General features: G+C 39.7%; 1 protein-coding gene across 2 annotated transcripts in view; it reads right to left on the reverse strand.

The window, feature by feature from the left end:
* Positions 1 to 9753: 9753 nt before the first annotated feature.
* The window catches only part of tmtc1 (transmembrane O-mannosyltransferase targeting cadherins 1), a 42447-nt gene continuing 36643 nt past the window's right edge, over positions 9754 to 15557 (reverse strand). The window contains exons 18-19 of one of the 2 annotated variants that reach the window (XM_017432590.3): positions 14772 to 14849; positions 9754 to 13039 (exon numbers count right to left, since the gene is read on the reverse strand). In XM_017432590.3, coding sequence (XP_017288079.2) covers positions 12914 to 13039; positions 14772 to 14849 — 204 coding nt within the window. In that variant the 3' untranslated portion in view covers positions 9754 to 12913. The remainder of the gene's footprint in view (positions 13040 to 14771; positions 14850 to 15557) is intronic. The other variant, XM_037981213.1, reaches the window with a different exon arrangement.

The raw sequence follows: 15557 nt of genomic DNA on the forward strand, positions 1-15557 counted from the left end.
TCATTCAGTGGATCCAAGAGCTCTTTAGTTTTTCCACACACCCACGCTACTAAAACACTCAAGTACTTAAAACCTTAAATGCTGGGTGGATGCTCAAACTGTTGTGACTTTGACACAGCTAATACCATACAATTTATAACCACCGCTCCTGAAATTGTGAATGGAGCAAAAGAGAACAGCCATGTGTACAACTATCAAAAACCTTAATTCTTTAATACAAGACTCCCTTCGAAGAGCACATTCAAGCTGCTGCTTCATCACACATTAGCCTTTGGTAGAATACAGAGAATTCAACATAATTTACAGATTTATGTGTCGGGACATCAGATGCTGCTCTAACAGGGAAGAAGTATTTGACTGGGATTTTATGTGATGGATCAACACAGAGTAATGCGTAACTTAAGTGGAGGGAAAATGATACGTGGTCGGCAAAGTATTTTACACATAAAAATCTGAAAAGTGCGGCGTGCATTTGTTACGAAGCCCTCCTTTTACTCTGATACCATGAACTGAAATCTAGAGCAGCCATCTGCCTTCAGAAGTCAGCTAGTTATTAGGTAGGGTCCACCTGTCCGAGATTTAATCTCAGTATCAATACAGCTGTTCTGTAAAGGCTTCAGGCCCTTTTTTCCCCAGAACATTATGTCCTCAGTATGAGCTTGGCCCATAGAGTTTAAAACAGAGAGGGAGCACTCGTCACGTGACCGTGTGACTCAGTGGACAGTTGCCGCTATTATCAAAAATGGGAACCAGTCCTCTTGCTGTAGCGGCATGCCCGAGTTGTATGCCTGTTACAACTGCCCCAATAAATTTATCAACAAAAACTACCTTAAATGTACTGACACATGGTAAATCTACTATGTTCACACTGACACTTTCTGCTTTTATGTATAATGTGGCTGTTTTAATCACCAAATTCATGTGATTAACTGTCTAAGCAATAATTTGGATAGATAATTAAAGTGCACATATCCTGATTTCCCTGAAGCTTCATTTCATGTAGCTGAAAACCTACATCCTTTCAAAGACGGCATGTCTTCTAGTGTTTTCTCATTAATGCACATGTTTGTTGACATTGCTCCGGTTTTGGTGGCCATTTTGGGTCCTCCACGACGTTACAAATTCTGATTAGACAATGAATATAAATGCTCTCTCTGTTTTTAACTCTATGGCTTGGACCAACTCGGGTTGACCCGGCGCAGGTTCAGAGTCTTTCCATTGGCTGGTCCCGCCCACTTTCAGTTTCAGCTCACTTCCTAGATTCACTCGGGCCAAAGCTCCAAGTGGGTCGAGTCGAGCTGAAGATCTGACATCAGCAGACTGCAGGCCATTGATCGGCCAGAGAGCAACGTCGATCATGAGAGCGTCTCCTTCACAAGAACCTCACCGTTTGGAAAAACTCGCAACCACAGCATTTATTTTTGTCATTTACTTTAAAAAAAAAAAAAAGATAATATATCCATTAAAATGTCAATACATAATATGAGGATGTGTAGAAGTTTCTATGCTTGTTGGCTGACAACAGAATGCAGAAGGAGCTAGACCAAATGTACTGTATTTACGGCCTCTGAGGGAAGGTGCGTGGCTTCAACTCGGCCACTACATTTTTGGAAATTGTGGCAGAGAATGATTTGTGTTTTGAGACTTTATTTCACTTATTTACCTGTGAGCAGTAAGTTTCAGGCGACCTCGCAATGATGACTAGCCCACAATTAGGTGGCACTCGGTGGTTTTACTAAATGTAAAAACCACAGAGACCGTGTAGAACCGAGTCGGGTCGAATTAGGGCGAAGGGAGTTGTGCTCAGACCGGACAATCGAAAAACGGCTGTAGTGATCAAACAGCAGGAACACATCATACAGGTCAGGGACGAAGTTGTTGAGAAGTTTAAAGCAGAGTTGGGAGATGAAATAATATCCGAAGCTTTCAACAGAGCTCTTTTCCATTCATCGTGTGAAAACAGAAATAGTACGGCACAACTGCAAACCTACCAAGACATGGCTGGGCAAGGAGCCCAAGAAGCCCCACGGTAACTCTGGAGGAGCTGCAGAGACCCACAGCTCAGGTGGGAGAATCTGTCCACAGGACAACTATTAGTCAACTCTCCACAAATATGAGCTTTATGGAAAAGTGGAAGAAAGAAAGCCCTACTTGTCCACTTTAGCTGCAATGGGAGCAAACAAAAAGTGTGCAAAAACAAAATTTAAATGAGAAAGCTGCACCTATGGTAGCAAAAGTGTGCAAGATTTCTTTACAAAAACATGCTCTTCTCAAGGCCATCCACAGAATCTCATGTCAAGATTTTGAAATGAACAGCAACGACTCAGTTCAGTCTCCTTAATTAGTTCAGAATATCCTTACGTGACCTAATAAAGTCAGAAAGTTGTAATTAATTAAAAGAAAAAGTGCTTCAAGACTGCCAGATACAGTGCAACGATATAGTGGCCATTTTTCAGTCAGTGTGAAGCTTGACACAGAGGCAAGGCTGTGGAAAGCAGTGGCTCCAAAGGTGCTGCAGCACCACCTGTTGGATGCCAGAGGACTTGCATGTCCAAACACAGAGGTAAGAGAAACATTCACTCATTTGTGCTGTTTAATGTTTACTTTCAGTGACATTTTAATGACAAAATGCGTAAATTTATGTAATCATTCTTTCATATTTGTGTACTGAATCTTAAAACCTTAGCTTAAAACATGGAGCTTTTATATAATTTTAGTTTATGAATGGAAGTGCTATTATTTTGCTTAGCACCGTTAGTTTTGTCACCAAAACATATGGTTCAAAGGTACAGTTGCCTGAAGATTAAAGGACGAAAAGAATACAAACCTTTATATTTGAAGCATCTGACCTGGTAAAGCTCCAGTTGATTTGCATCTTTTGCCAAAAAAAGGAATGCAGAGAAGTTGAAGCTTTGAATAAAAGCTCTAAACTTACATGAGAACAGCCACGTGTGTGTTTACTTTGTTGAATGGGAAACTAACAAACCAACAACTTTACCTCACTTTCCATAAGTGAGACTTTTTTTTATACATTCAAACAATGTATGATATTTAGCATGCTAGCACCTGAGACTATCTTGTTAGGTGACTGCTGCCTAAAATGCACCTTGAGATCCTGTCCACGAACGCCACAAACAGGATCGAAAACAAGGGACGGAGTCCAACCTGCACTGAGAACGAAGTCGACTTTGTGCCTAGGATGCAAACGCAGCTCTTGGGTTGATTGTACAGAAACCAAATAGCTCTTAAAAGTACCCCCCCCCCACACACACACACACAGAGAATGTCTTGAGTCATAAGCCTTCTCCAGATCCACCCCAAATACAAAATATATTTAAAAGGTTCTACTCAAAGGCATTATATAGGACAACATGCACTGCCATTGTCAGCATATATGCTTATAGTGTATTATATTATTATATTATTTAGGGGGGTGTTTGTGAAATTCACACATACCTACAGCACACCCTAGATAAAATGTGTTTCCGTGGCTGTGGTCTGAAGATGTGATAAACAACAACTTTCTATTTAAAGGAATTGTTATTTCTCTTTTTAGTTTACATTGTTGACACATACATGTTGAAATCTAAGACACACCCTCCTGCCAAACACACACTCACACACCATTCCAATCTATTTATTTCTGCAGCTAACCCAGACACTAACTCTAGCCTTAATCACTAATACGTGTGTAACCCCACTAAAGAAAGTGTTTCAAACTGTGTGTGTCCTCAATTTCTGACTGTGAGTGGCAGAGGGTTGCAGTCTTAGGTAAAGGTAAGTTTAGGCAACCTCCCAGTGAGCTAAACTTGACCATATCTTATGCACATTCCTAGCATTCCCTGTCCAAAACTTTTCCTTATTTTAAATACACTTTCCTAGTAAGCCCAATGCCAAACTTAACATTTTAAAAACAAATTCCCAGCAATGCTAGCCCTGGACTTCAGTTAATTTTTAAAATATTTCCAATAAACCCAGCCGTAAACTTCACTTCATTCTGTACATTTTCCCTGTAATCTCAGTCCTAAAATATAAAAGACTTTCCCAGTATTCCCAGCCCCAAAACAACCATATTTTTAATGTTTTTCCCAGAAAACAACCCGAAACTTCAACTTTTTAAAAAAATACTTTTCCAGTAACCTGAATCAAAACTTGACTTTATTCTTTACACTTTCTCCAGCCCTAGAACTTGACTTTTTACCCCCCCCCCTTTCTCATTTCTACCTGATGATTGGAGCTGCTGGGATTCCTTTTGTATGTTTGAGAATAAACTGACCAGCAGAGTATCTGATGGCAGGCAGTACATGTGTGTTGATGGTTTGGGCTTTGTTCTTACCATTCAGCTGGCTTTTCAGGACCTGCCTTACTCTCTGTGGGTTCTTCTGCAATGTTGCCTTCAGGTAGTTCAGCCCCTTCAGTGGTGATCACCTTGCCTCTTCTGGATACCATTCGGCTGCACTTACCCGGCCTGAATGATGTTCCAGCGTCCTTGCTGTATACCCTGACATGCAGAGTCATTTCCTTTATTTAACCAGATTTAAAATCCCATTGAGAACAAGACCTCATTTGCAAGGGGGATCTGGCCAAAGAGTCCACAGCACAAGCCACAGAAGAGTTCCAAGAGTCACAATAAAAGGACATTTGAACAATTTAAACAATCGTAAAATAGGAGAGAAATAAAAAAAAAAATTGAAAAACACTGGCACTGGTTAATAGATTCACGTTGCTTATTATTAATGATTCCAAAGAAATAAGATCTGATTATTTTGAGGTCAAACTGAAGATGAGTCCATGCAGTCGAAGCAAATAAAAGTTACAGTGATGGGGAAAGGATTGCTTCCACATATCTCTACAGTATGTCTGAGTGGGAGGTCTTAGCTCTACAGAAGTGTGTCACAAGCCTCTGTATTATAACAGGTTTTTAGCTGACTTTAATGGTGGATGACCTGATTTAGAGCAGAACTTTGAAATGTTTTTAAACCTCCTTTATAGTCAGACCTAAGTGAAAATCCACCTCACACAGAATGTTTGTGAATTTTCTGGATACAACCATATTTAAAAAGCCAAGAATTAAATACTAAACACACATTAGATGTAAGATTTTTTCAAAAGAAAGATTAAAGATTTTTTTTATGCTTTACTGTTTTAAACCCTAAAAGCATCCATAAATTGACCTGATTAAATCCCAGCTCCACAGACTCACCACAAGGGGGAACTATAGGTCCTTTTTTTAAAAGAAAATGTTTCAGGTCATCCTGAGGACCAAGCCCACAGTTTTGTTTTAGTTTTTTTTTTACATATTTATATAAGACAGTATATTTTATTCAGCAAGGTGTGAAATGTGCTTTATAATACAATTTTCTTGAATTTGGTGCTTTTCCTATCATTCTAAGCGTAAATACACTCCTCATTTTCACTGACTTTTATCTATCTATGGTTCAAAACACCTTACAAAGCACATCTTATTAAAAAATGAACAAATGAGAATTATTTACACAAATATGTTGCTGTGAAACAGAGCACAAATGAAAACAGACAAGACTGAAAAATCCAGAAATGGGTGGAGAAGTAACTCCTGACTTTTTCAACTTTTGCCAGCTGCCTGTTGTAAATCCACGTTTTACCACTAACAGTCCACCAAGACCAGTGACCAGCATATGAGCAAGGTTGAGTTGTTAGTGTCTCAGTGGAAAATGGCTTCCGCATTTCTGAATTTGATGCCATCTTAATACTCTCTACTGCAGAGACTAGATTATGTCATTTGAAGAAAGCACTTTTTTTTACAATTAAAAATGGTAACACAAGCGTGTTTACCTGGAAATGTCTTGTTTTGGTTTGTTCTGCTGCCACATACTTGTCATTTCAAAAGGTGTCAATGGCAAAGGCTTTTTCAGGAGTGTCAGGTGTGCAGTGATAACCTGTTATAAAGAAACATATTAAAACACATTTCAAAATACCGAAAGTGGAAATCACTTTTCATCTTTTTCATATTTTCCTGATTGAGAGGAATTTAATTCATTACGCTTTCATTTGATGATGGACGGGATCCGCTGTGAGGTTTGTGATACCAGGGTATGGTGGTGGGTCGCTCTGTGGACACTGAAGCAGTGGTCGATCAGTGGTCAAAGGTGGTTGTCCATGTTCCTGAGGTCACAAGAGTGGAACATGTTTCTGTGATTACTAGAGCAGTGAATGTTGCTGGTCAATAAAATGATGGATTTTGAGGCGGTCACTAGAGTGGTGGATGCTATGGAAGGCATTGTAGCGGTGGATACTGCTGTGTTCAGTGAAGTAGCAGATGTTTCTGTTGTCTCTCTGGGGCAGACTGAAGAGTACTAAGATGAAACAAGTCCGGAAACAGCAGTAGGCGTTGAGTCTTCATTACACTTTGGTGGCACTCGCAGACCAAAAACATGCATGTTCGGCTCACTGACAGCTGTAAACTGCTGCTGGGTGTGAGTGAAAGCGTGAATATGAGGTGTGGCCCTGCAACTTACGACCACCAGCGTGACTCTGCACAGAAAAATGAGTAAAGAGAACAAACGGATGACATAACTGCTGCACATCCATCTATTTATGTCCATTCCTCCTCTAACCTGATCCGGGCAGCAGAGGTGGAGCACACCCTGCAGTTACAAGTCAGGCCATTTCAGTGTATGCTGAGTGCTGAATGACTGCTGAAATTTGGAGGAAAAGATGAAACTGACACAACAGAAATGAGCAAAACAGTAACTAAAATTTAGAATGAACAAAACGGAAGCTTAAAATAGCATAGGTCAAAAATAGTGGCCAGAATGCTGAAGTAGATTTCATTATTATTTAAGAGATCTCAATGTGTTTCTAAGGGGATTTTAAAAAGAAAAAGTTAAATATTTTGAAAAGTAGAAAAGTTACAAATACCAAAAGTCAGAACAAAGTATTTCTGATCGACCTAAACGTTTTGATACACGAATGATTAAAACGGCACAAAGTATGCAAAAGCAGTCAGGTTGCAAACAACGTACAGAGACATTAGGGAATAAAAATTAAAACACCATGTAATCCAGTTATTATTACTGTTATATACCTTTATTTTTTATTACTCTTTTGGTGCATGTTAATTATTGCACTGGTCATTTTCATGCCACAACAAAATACAATCACAATCAACCAAACCATGAGGAGCACCCAGGTTCTAACACAGTTCTGACGGCGTGACACGCTGCGACGTCCACTGTGAGCCTGCTGAGCTTCTCAGAGTTGTACTGCAGTCTTCTTCAGCAGCAGGAGCTGCCACACATGTTCACACACACAACTTTGAGCAAGTAATCTGGGAGTTTATACGATTTGTTTAAGGTTGAACACGAACCAAAAATGTAATCACTGCTGTAATTTAGTGATTCAGATAGCCCATTTTTAAGCTCTTCCAATATATTTTTCTTTAACTTTTTCAACTGTTAAGGTTTGTTACTGTAAGATTTAATGACCTAACTATTGATGTATTTGCTGCAGACCAGAAAACTTTTGTCTAAGTATATATGTCAATATACTCTGGATAAAATCATGGTAAATAAAATAAACAAAAAAAAAAAAAAGAGCCAGTCACGCTGAAGTAAATGTAACCCATGTAGAAAAGACATTATATAAGATGCATACCAGGAGCTTGGCATTACCTACAATAACTTTCCTTTGCATCAACCTCCTCTGCAGAATCGCCACCTTAACGTGGAGGAGGGGTTCGAGTCGCTCCACAATCCTGGACGACTTTTTTCTGATGTAACAAAACTGCATTTACTGCATACAGGGTTAAAACTACAAGTCATATTCTCTCACACACACAAATTCACAATATCAGAGCCTACATATGATTCAGTGTCTGGCCTAAAGGTAGTATCTGACTGCGCTGCACACTGCTGGAGACTCAAAGTTGTGGGAATATTGCAAGAAAACATGTTGATTTTCTGGTGCAGCCTCAGTTTATTCTGAGTGTTTGTAACCAGGGAGTGTGGCCACATTCTGGATGGCTTATTTCTGTGTGCATGGCCTTAAAAACCCGTACTATAGGCCACGCACATTGTTTTATCGCCCATCTCCATCCCCACTGTAGTCTTGGCAGCATCACTAAAATGTACTCTAGCAGATTTAATGTGCAGGCCAATTTAGACTAGGTTTTGTCTGGATTTTTAGACCTGAACGTGTTTTCTGTCAAGCGCAGGTGTCAAAATACAGTTCTAGTGCTCCTGAGACAAATGTTTCCAGACATGCTGGTGGCTCCTTCACGAATACCATTTGCAAACTAGACGCAGCCCAGTGAGATACCACCATAAGGACACTTCAAATGTGATGNGGGGGGGGCAGGATCAAACCACCAACCTTCTGATTAGCAGACACGCTGCTCTTCCTCCTGGACCACTCGTCCATGATGTAAAACTACCGTTCTGTCACACAGTAATCTTTATAACATATATTCCTGCAGAAGGTCGATTGATTTTCAGAGATACACATTACAAAGCTCTACCGCTTCGCTAATAATCATTTTAATATTAATAACAACAAAAGGCATATTTTTCTTTCTTCATTTGTTAGCCTTTTTGTTTTGTTAAAAATATCAGCTCAGTAAAAAAAAAAAGCAGCAGAGCAACAAGTTTTTATGTCAGGAGACAAATTATAACTCGATGATTCTCACGAGGCACGTCGTGCCTCCGGTGTCCTTGATCATGAGACGTGGCTGAAGCTCCAGCAAACCTTGAAGTGGACTTCACAGTTTCTCATCATCTGTTAAATATAGAAAACTCCCCCATGTTTGAAAAGCAAACCAAACCAAAACTCCCGCACACATTTCCTTCATGATAATATATATCCTACACTTTCACTGCACAAATGTACAACCCCAGTTCGGAAAAGGTTGGGATGTTGTGTAACATGTAAATAAGAACAGAATGCGCTTAATAAAAAAAAAAAAAAATCAGACTTCATTTACAAAGCGCCTGTCGTAGAGCAGTGTTTTACACGAAGTGTGTTACAGCAGAGAAAAACAAATCTAAAAGAAAAGCAACAATCAAGCAGACAGAAATCCCCACACAAGATCATTTAAAACAACAGTGAATTGTAAAAGGAGTAAACAATGGTGGCTGGAACATGAAGGGGCTGAAAGAACTGAGGAAACACCAGAGGTAGGTGTCAAAATAATGGATTTGCTAATCTCATACACCTGTATTTTATTCCCAATGGAACATAGAAAACAAATTGTTTAAATGAAGAAATTGTGTCATTTCTTGGAAAATATATAAACATATTTTCATTTTTTGGCAGCCACAGAACAGTTGAGACAACAAAAGTCTGTGAAAAGGTAAGTGGTGTGAATAAGAAACAGCTGAAGGAGCATTTAACAACTAATTAGGTTGATTGTCAACAAGTCAGGTCTGGGGATAAAAAAAGCATTTTAGAGAGGCTGAATCTCTCAGAAGTAAAGATGGGCAGAGGTTCACCAGTCTGCAAAAACACCGTCAAAAAATAGTGGAATAATTTTAGAATAGTGTTCCTAAATGGAGTATTGGATAGACTTTGAATGTCCCATCATCTATAGTTCCTAATATTGTCAAAAGAGTTCAAAAATCGGAAGAAATTTGAGCTATAAGGACAAAAGGCTGAAAGTCAATATTAGATTCTCCTGCTCTTGGGGCCCTCAGGGGCCACTGGTTCTGTTCTGGACTCAGGAACACTTCCACAGATCATTGTCTGTAAACACAGCTCACTGTACCATCCACTAATGCTGCTTAAAGCTCTATCAGGCAGAGAAGAAGCCAGATGTAAACACCATCCAGAACCTCTGCTGTCTCCTCTGGACCAAAGCTCATTTCAAATGGACCGAGGCAAAGAGGAGAACTGATCTGAGGTCAGATAAACCAGAAATATTAATTCTGTCTGGAAACCACAGTCGCCACATCCTCAATACTAAATAGGAGAGGGATCATCCGGCTAGTTATGAGCACGCGGTTCAAAAGCCAGCCTCTCTAAAAGTATGGAGGTGCATTAGTGCCCCTGGCATGGGCAGCTTACACATCTGGAAAGGTGCCATCAATGCAGAAAAGTATGTATAGGTTCAACAATGCTGTAGATTCTCAGTCAACTAGGACATGACAATCTTAAATTCAATGGAAGGCAACTGGACTTCTTCTTTTCTTTAATCCATACATGGATAGAGTATCCAAAAAACTCAAAGATTTCTTTCTGAAGCACACCATCCTGTTGCATTTCAAACCTAAGAAAACACTGACAGAGACCGGTTCACCCCAAAGAAAAAACACCTAAACACAAGCTCAGTGAGGAATGTTCAGACCTCGATGTTATGTTGCAGGGAAACCACAAAGAACTTTTCTGTTTGCCAAACTCAGCCATGTTTTATTTCAATCACACACCTGCCAACATACAACCACTTAGTACTCTTCTTCACTTCATCATTATATAGGTACAAGTAGGCATAGGTGAAGACACTGCCCTCTAGAGGATGGGAGTATAAAGACTCATTTCACCACACTGTATTGGAGAAACAAAACTACAGCTACACAAACTAATGGCCCAACACAGAAGAGCAGCTTGTTAGGTCAAAACTCAGTAGTTCATCTAGATCTCACTTTTTTGAGGACAGTAATGTGCACATTTCAGAAAGGAAACAGGTGGTTTGAACAATGAGTGAAAGAAGCCGTCTACCATATTTTCCGGACTATAAGGCGTACTTAAAAGCCTTCAATTTTCTCAAAAAACGACAGTGCGCCTTAGAATTCGGAGAACCTTATACATGTAAGTTGTGATGTTTCAGTACGATTTTGGTAAACTACAAAGCTGCACCGCTTGCAGCATTAAGGCTCAGTTATAGTCGCACAGGGCTCCATACATGGTGCGAGGACCTTAGCGAGCAGTGGAGGCATTTATACTTTACGCTTACGTCAGTGCAGTATTTATCCGAAAAGACAGGCGGCTATTTTGTTTTGCTTAATGCCCCTTATAGTCAGTGTGCCTTTTATGTGACAAAAGTTCGAAAATGGACCATTCAGTGCCAGTGCGTCTTATAATCCAGAGCGCCCTATAGTGTGGAAAAAACGGTACATTAAACGTGAAAAATCGACATTCAACCAAGGAGCTGTCATCAGGTTCCATCTTTCTAACACCTACAGTGCAGCCTTGTTTTGTCTCTCAACCATTCACACCTTATTAAAACATGTGACCAAAACGGCTCACATGCTGGCCCCTCTAGGAAGCATTCAACAAATGTCAACAGGATGGAGGAGTGGGTTAATGACTCATGTGTCCTAACAGCCCAATTATTGTGATCGTTATAACGACTTATAAGGCTGGAGCTCTAAACCTAAGATCAGAACTAAAGAGGCTTTTTGCATAAGAGGTGAAACGTCTTTGAAATTCACGAGAAGTCCAGTTGCCTTCTATTGAACCACTTAAGATTATATGCAGGTTTTAGAAGATCATGTGCTCCCATCCAGACGTTTTTCAAAGAAGGCGTTGCATATTTTGGCAAGAGAAAGCTAAACCACATACTGCATCCATTCAAACAGCATTGCTGCATAGCAGAAGAGCTTGGGTGCTGAACTGGCCTGTCTGTCACCAAATGAAAACATTTGGTGCATCATGAAACAAACAAAATCCAGCAAAGAAGACCCAGGACTGTTAAACAGCTAGAATCCTCCATCAGACCAGAATGGGACAACATTTGCCTCCAAAACCTCCAGCAGCTGCTCTCCTCGGTTCCTCGATGTTTACAGACTGATGTTAAAAGAAGAGGGTGTAGTATTAAAGAGTAGCTTATTAGTCCTATAAGAAGATGTAAGTTCTGTCTCAAGGAATCTATACTCAGACCACCAATGAATGACTTTAGATTTGAGGAGTTTAGGTCATAGGATTTACATTTATGTTGACTCAAATACTAGCAATTTTGACAATAAAACTGATTTCTATTATCTATAAAGGAGAATTTCATATGTACAGTCTGATCAGGACTTGAGTACAGATAGCAAGAGTTAATTAGGACAATGGTGAGTGTTATAGCACAATAAATAACTTTTGGGAAGTTATAGCTATCATTTAGAGTTATCTATAAATAAATATCAGGCAAGGAGTTATTTTAATCACACGATTGAAGTTTAGTTGAACTTTGGAGGTTCCTAAAAGGATTAATGGTGGGGAAGAGTTTTGAGGGCTTAATTTAGATAAAGATAGATAATTTGGTTGATGAGCCAAATTAAAAGAGTTTATTTAACAGGGTGGAAAAAAAAACTGAGGTAAGAAAATGGTTGTGTAGTGTGCTGGCATCAAATTTAGCTTTATAGACAAGATTTACTAAGAGTGGACAAATCAGGTTCCTTACTGTGGGTCCAGAGCTGGGAGTAGCTGGTTTTTGTTGACCTTAGACAAGGTTTCACAGGCAAGCCCTTCCTGAGAAACTAGACAGAGTTCTTGAAGAACCAGAGGTTGTAATAGATTAAAAAAATAAAAATATAAAAGTAAAGCAGAGGACTGTATTACAGTCTGTAATTAAGTACAATTAAGGAAATGGCTTTACATGAAAGTCGGGAACAACATGAAAAGAAAAGAAAATGTGCAGAACAGATGTGGACAGTGCAGGAAAGTTCATCTTCATCTTATTTCCCTTTGCTGAGCACAAAGGGTTTTGGACTCCAGCTTCCTTGGTGTTGACTCTGGACTGTAGCTGTGTGGGTGTATTTGACTCTTTGCAGCCAAACCCCTGGCACTCCTGACAGGTCGTGTCACCCGTCTGCCCTCACTCAGGCGTGCTGTGTTTAAAAGCAGGTTTGCTTGGTCCACCAACCCTGGTAGCTGGTGTTTGGGCTTCCACGGGACAGAGGGCGTCTTGTTCCACTAACCTGTGTGCGGGACATGGCAGGATCAGTAAACGTTCGGGTTACGCTCCTCCTGTTAGTCTCTTCTCCAGCCGGTCCAGCTTGGCCAAGTTCTCCTTCAAAAGTTTGGAACCAGGACTTAGAAGCAGGGCCTGCTGGTAGTACATCCTGGCAGCTGCATAGTCTCCCTGTGGACAAACACATTGTACATGTGTTATGAAGAAAACTGTGTGACATCATACTTTAAACATATTGATGCAAGCGCAGCAAAAGAAACAGGCAAACTTGCCCTGTAACATAGATCATAGTCTGTGCTGATTTCTACCATAAACCTTCCTATTGTAGTCACATTTATCATATACTAGACATTTTCTGATTAAATAAAGTCTAAAATTACAATAATATTTCAAATCGTTTATATCTTAGGTACAATGCACTCACTACTTTATATCAGGAATGATATAGTTGGGCTGATGACCAGCTGGTTAGGCCCCAGCTCCCCACAACCCCGAACAGGATCAACCAGGCAGACAAAAGGAGGATGAATGTGATACGGTAGTTGTACCAATTAGTGGGATAAACTATTGACGTTTATAAAAAGATAGTGTTTTGGTTTGACTATAATAATAATTACAATGACAGTCATGTGACTGCCTGGCCAGAGATCGAACCCAGACCTTCCACATGTGAGGAGGATATGCTCCAACCATTGTCCCAACAGAGACGTGTTACACAGCTCACTGGAAGCTGCTCATCTACGCTAGTTCTCCTGGTTTTCTTTTGAATATCATCGTTCCAACTTCCATCCTTAGAAAAATGGTCACTGGAGGGGTCTGAAAATGTGCTAAATATAGACAAAGTCTCTAAATTAGCAACACTGCTCACGGCTCATCAGATGGCTTTTATGGGACCACAACAAAAAGACGTTTTTATTTCCTTCTCATTTTTACAGATGACTGAAATCCGTCCTGGCCACATTTCAAATGCCAGAAATCGGTTGTGGCGACAGAGAATTTTAATCCCCGCTTCCAGCTTTAAACGTTCATTTGTTTGGTAATCAGTTTGTAACTGTTGTTGGCTCTTATAGGCCTTCCTTTGCCACTCCTGATACCTCAGCATAACTCATGCAGCTTTTATCCCAATTACATGACCAAGAAATCCTTTCAGTAGGGGATCTCAATTAGGATTGTTTCTCAAATGAATGATTATTCATTTTCCAATTTGTCTTAACCCCAAGTGTCCAAACAAAGGTTTTCTTTTTGAGCTCTTTTTTTTTTTTTAATAACACACCACATAAATATTCTGATACTGGTGTCTTTGTTAATGACTTAGGCGACCACTGTACAATTGGTGCTGTTAGGGACACTAAAAGTCCCCATTGGAAGCCTCATTTAGTTAGAAAATGAAACTTTTTAATGAACAGGTCTTCCTCTGGGGTCTTTTTCATTTTGACTGGAGTCAAATTGAGGCCGACAGGCACCACTTTAGTCAACGCAGAAATCGCGCTAACAACCCCCAGTTGGGAGGGGAGTGAGATTAATCTGCAGGTGAATTTAGCTGCATAAACTGAGAATCTCATGCAGTTTAAGGCATGGAACACCACACTCTAGTTTTGAAATGATATAACTCTCCGGATGGGAAGGGAAACGTGTTCAGCTACAGAGTAGAAGGTCAGTCGCTTTGCTTTTAAAATATTTTTTATTTAGTAATAGACAAAACATCTCATTCTCAGACAAACACTGTCACCACAAATGAACACTTTATCAAAGCAGAATGTCCACTAAACAGTGGACATTCTACTTTGATTTAAATAAACAGTGTGCTGTTGTTGTTGTTGTATTTTTATTTTTTTGCTATAGTGCATGTAAATGCAGCCATCATTAGTATTTACTATTACTGATTTCTATGAGTGGGACCTACCTTGATGTGCTGAATCCCTCCCATGTTCATCCAGGCCTGGGATTGGTCTGGTTTAAGCTTAACAGCCAGCTTGTAGCTCTAATATCAGAGACAGATAATAAACAGATTAAATCAATGGTGACAGCTCAGAAACCACTGCCACGTCATGTTACAGTTCGTTACAATCTGACCTGTCCAGTTCTGCTTTGTCCCAAGCAGTCCACGTAGACACAACTCTAAACTAGACCTCAGGCACATTTTAAAACATTGGGAATATTATGCTGCAGTTACACAAATAAAAGAAATTTTATTTTTCATGATGAGTCAACTTCAACAGTCTATATTTTCATATTCTTTGTTGTTCTATTTTTCATTCAGGATTATTGATTAATTAAATAAGACAACATTTTCTGAACCTGATCAAAACACAAGTGACAGGACTGCGCACCTCCCCAACTCATGCGTGAAAATTGAGATCTCCGATAACACCACAATACATTTCAGAGACCCCCTCAATAATGCTGTTCACCAACTGGCTGTGGTGCAGTGAGATGCTACAGTTAGCAGATTATCTCATGAACCACTGGACAAATTTTATTAAAACTCTCAAAGTAATCAGTGGATGTAAATCTACAACTGATTCACGTTTGGAGTCAACTATTCAAGATGGTCGCCACTACTAATCAATCTTATCAAACACTAAAATGGCTATAACTCAGCCAGTTTTATGGATATTGAGCTAAAATATTAGGTTGTAGTTGAGTCATGCCCAACACATACTCCCAGTGCTAACAGATTTTTGTTTAA

Source organism: Kryptolebias marmoratus, linkage group LG18 (genome assembly GCF_001649575.2).
Source record: "Kryptolebias marmoratus isolate JLee-2015 linkage group LG18, ASM164957v2, whole genome shotgun sequence".
In the NCBI taxonomy this organism is placed as follows: domain Eukaryota; kingdom Metazoa; phylum Chordata; class Actinopteri; order Cyprinodontiformes; family Rivulidae; genus Kryptolebias; species Kryptolebias marmoratus.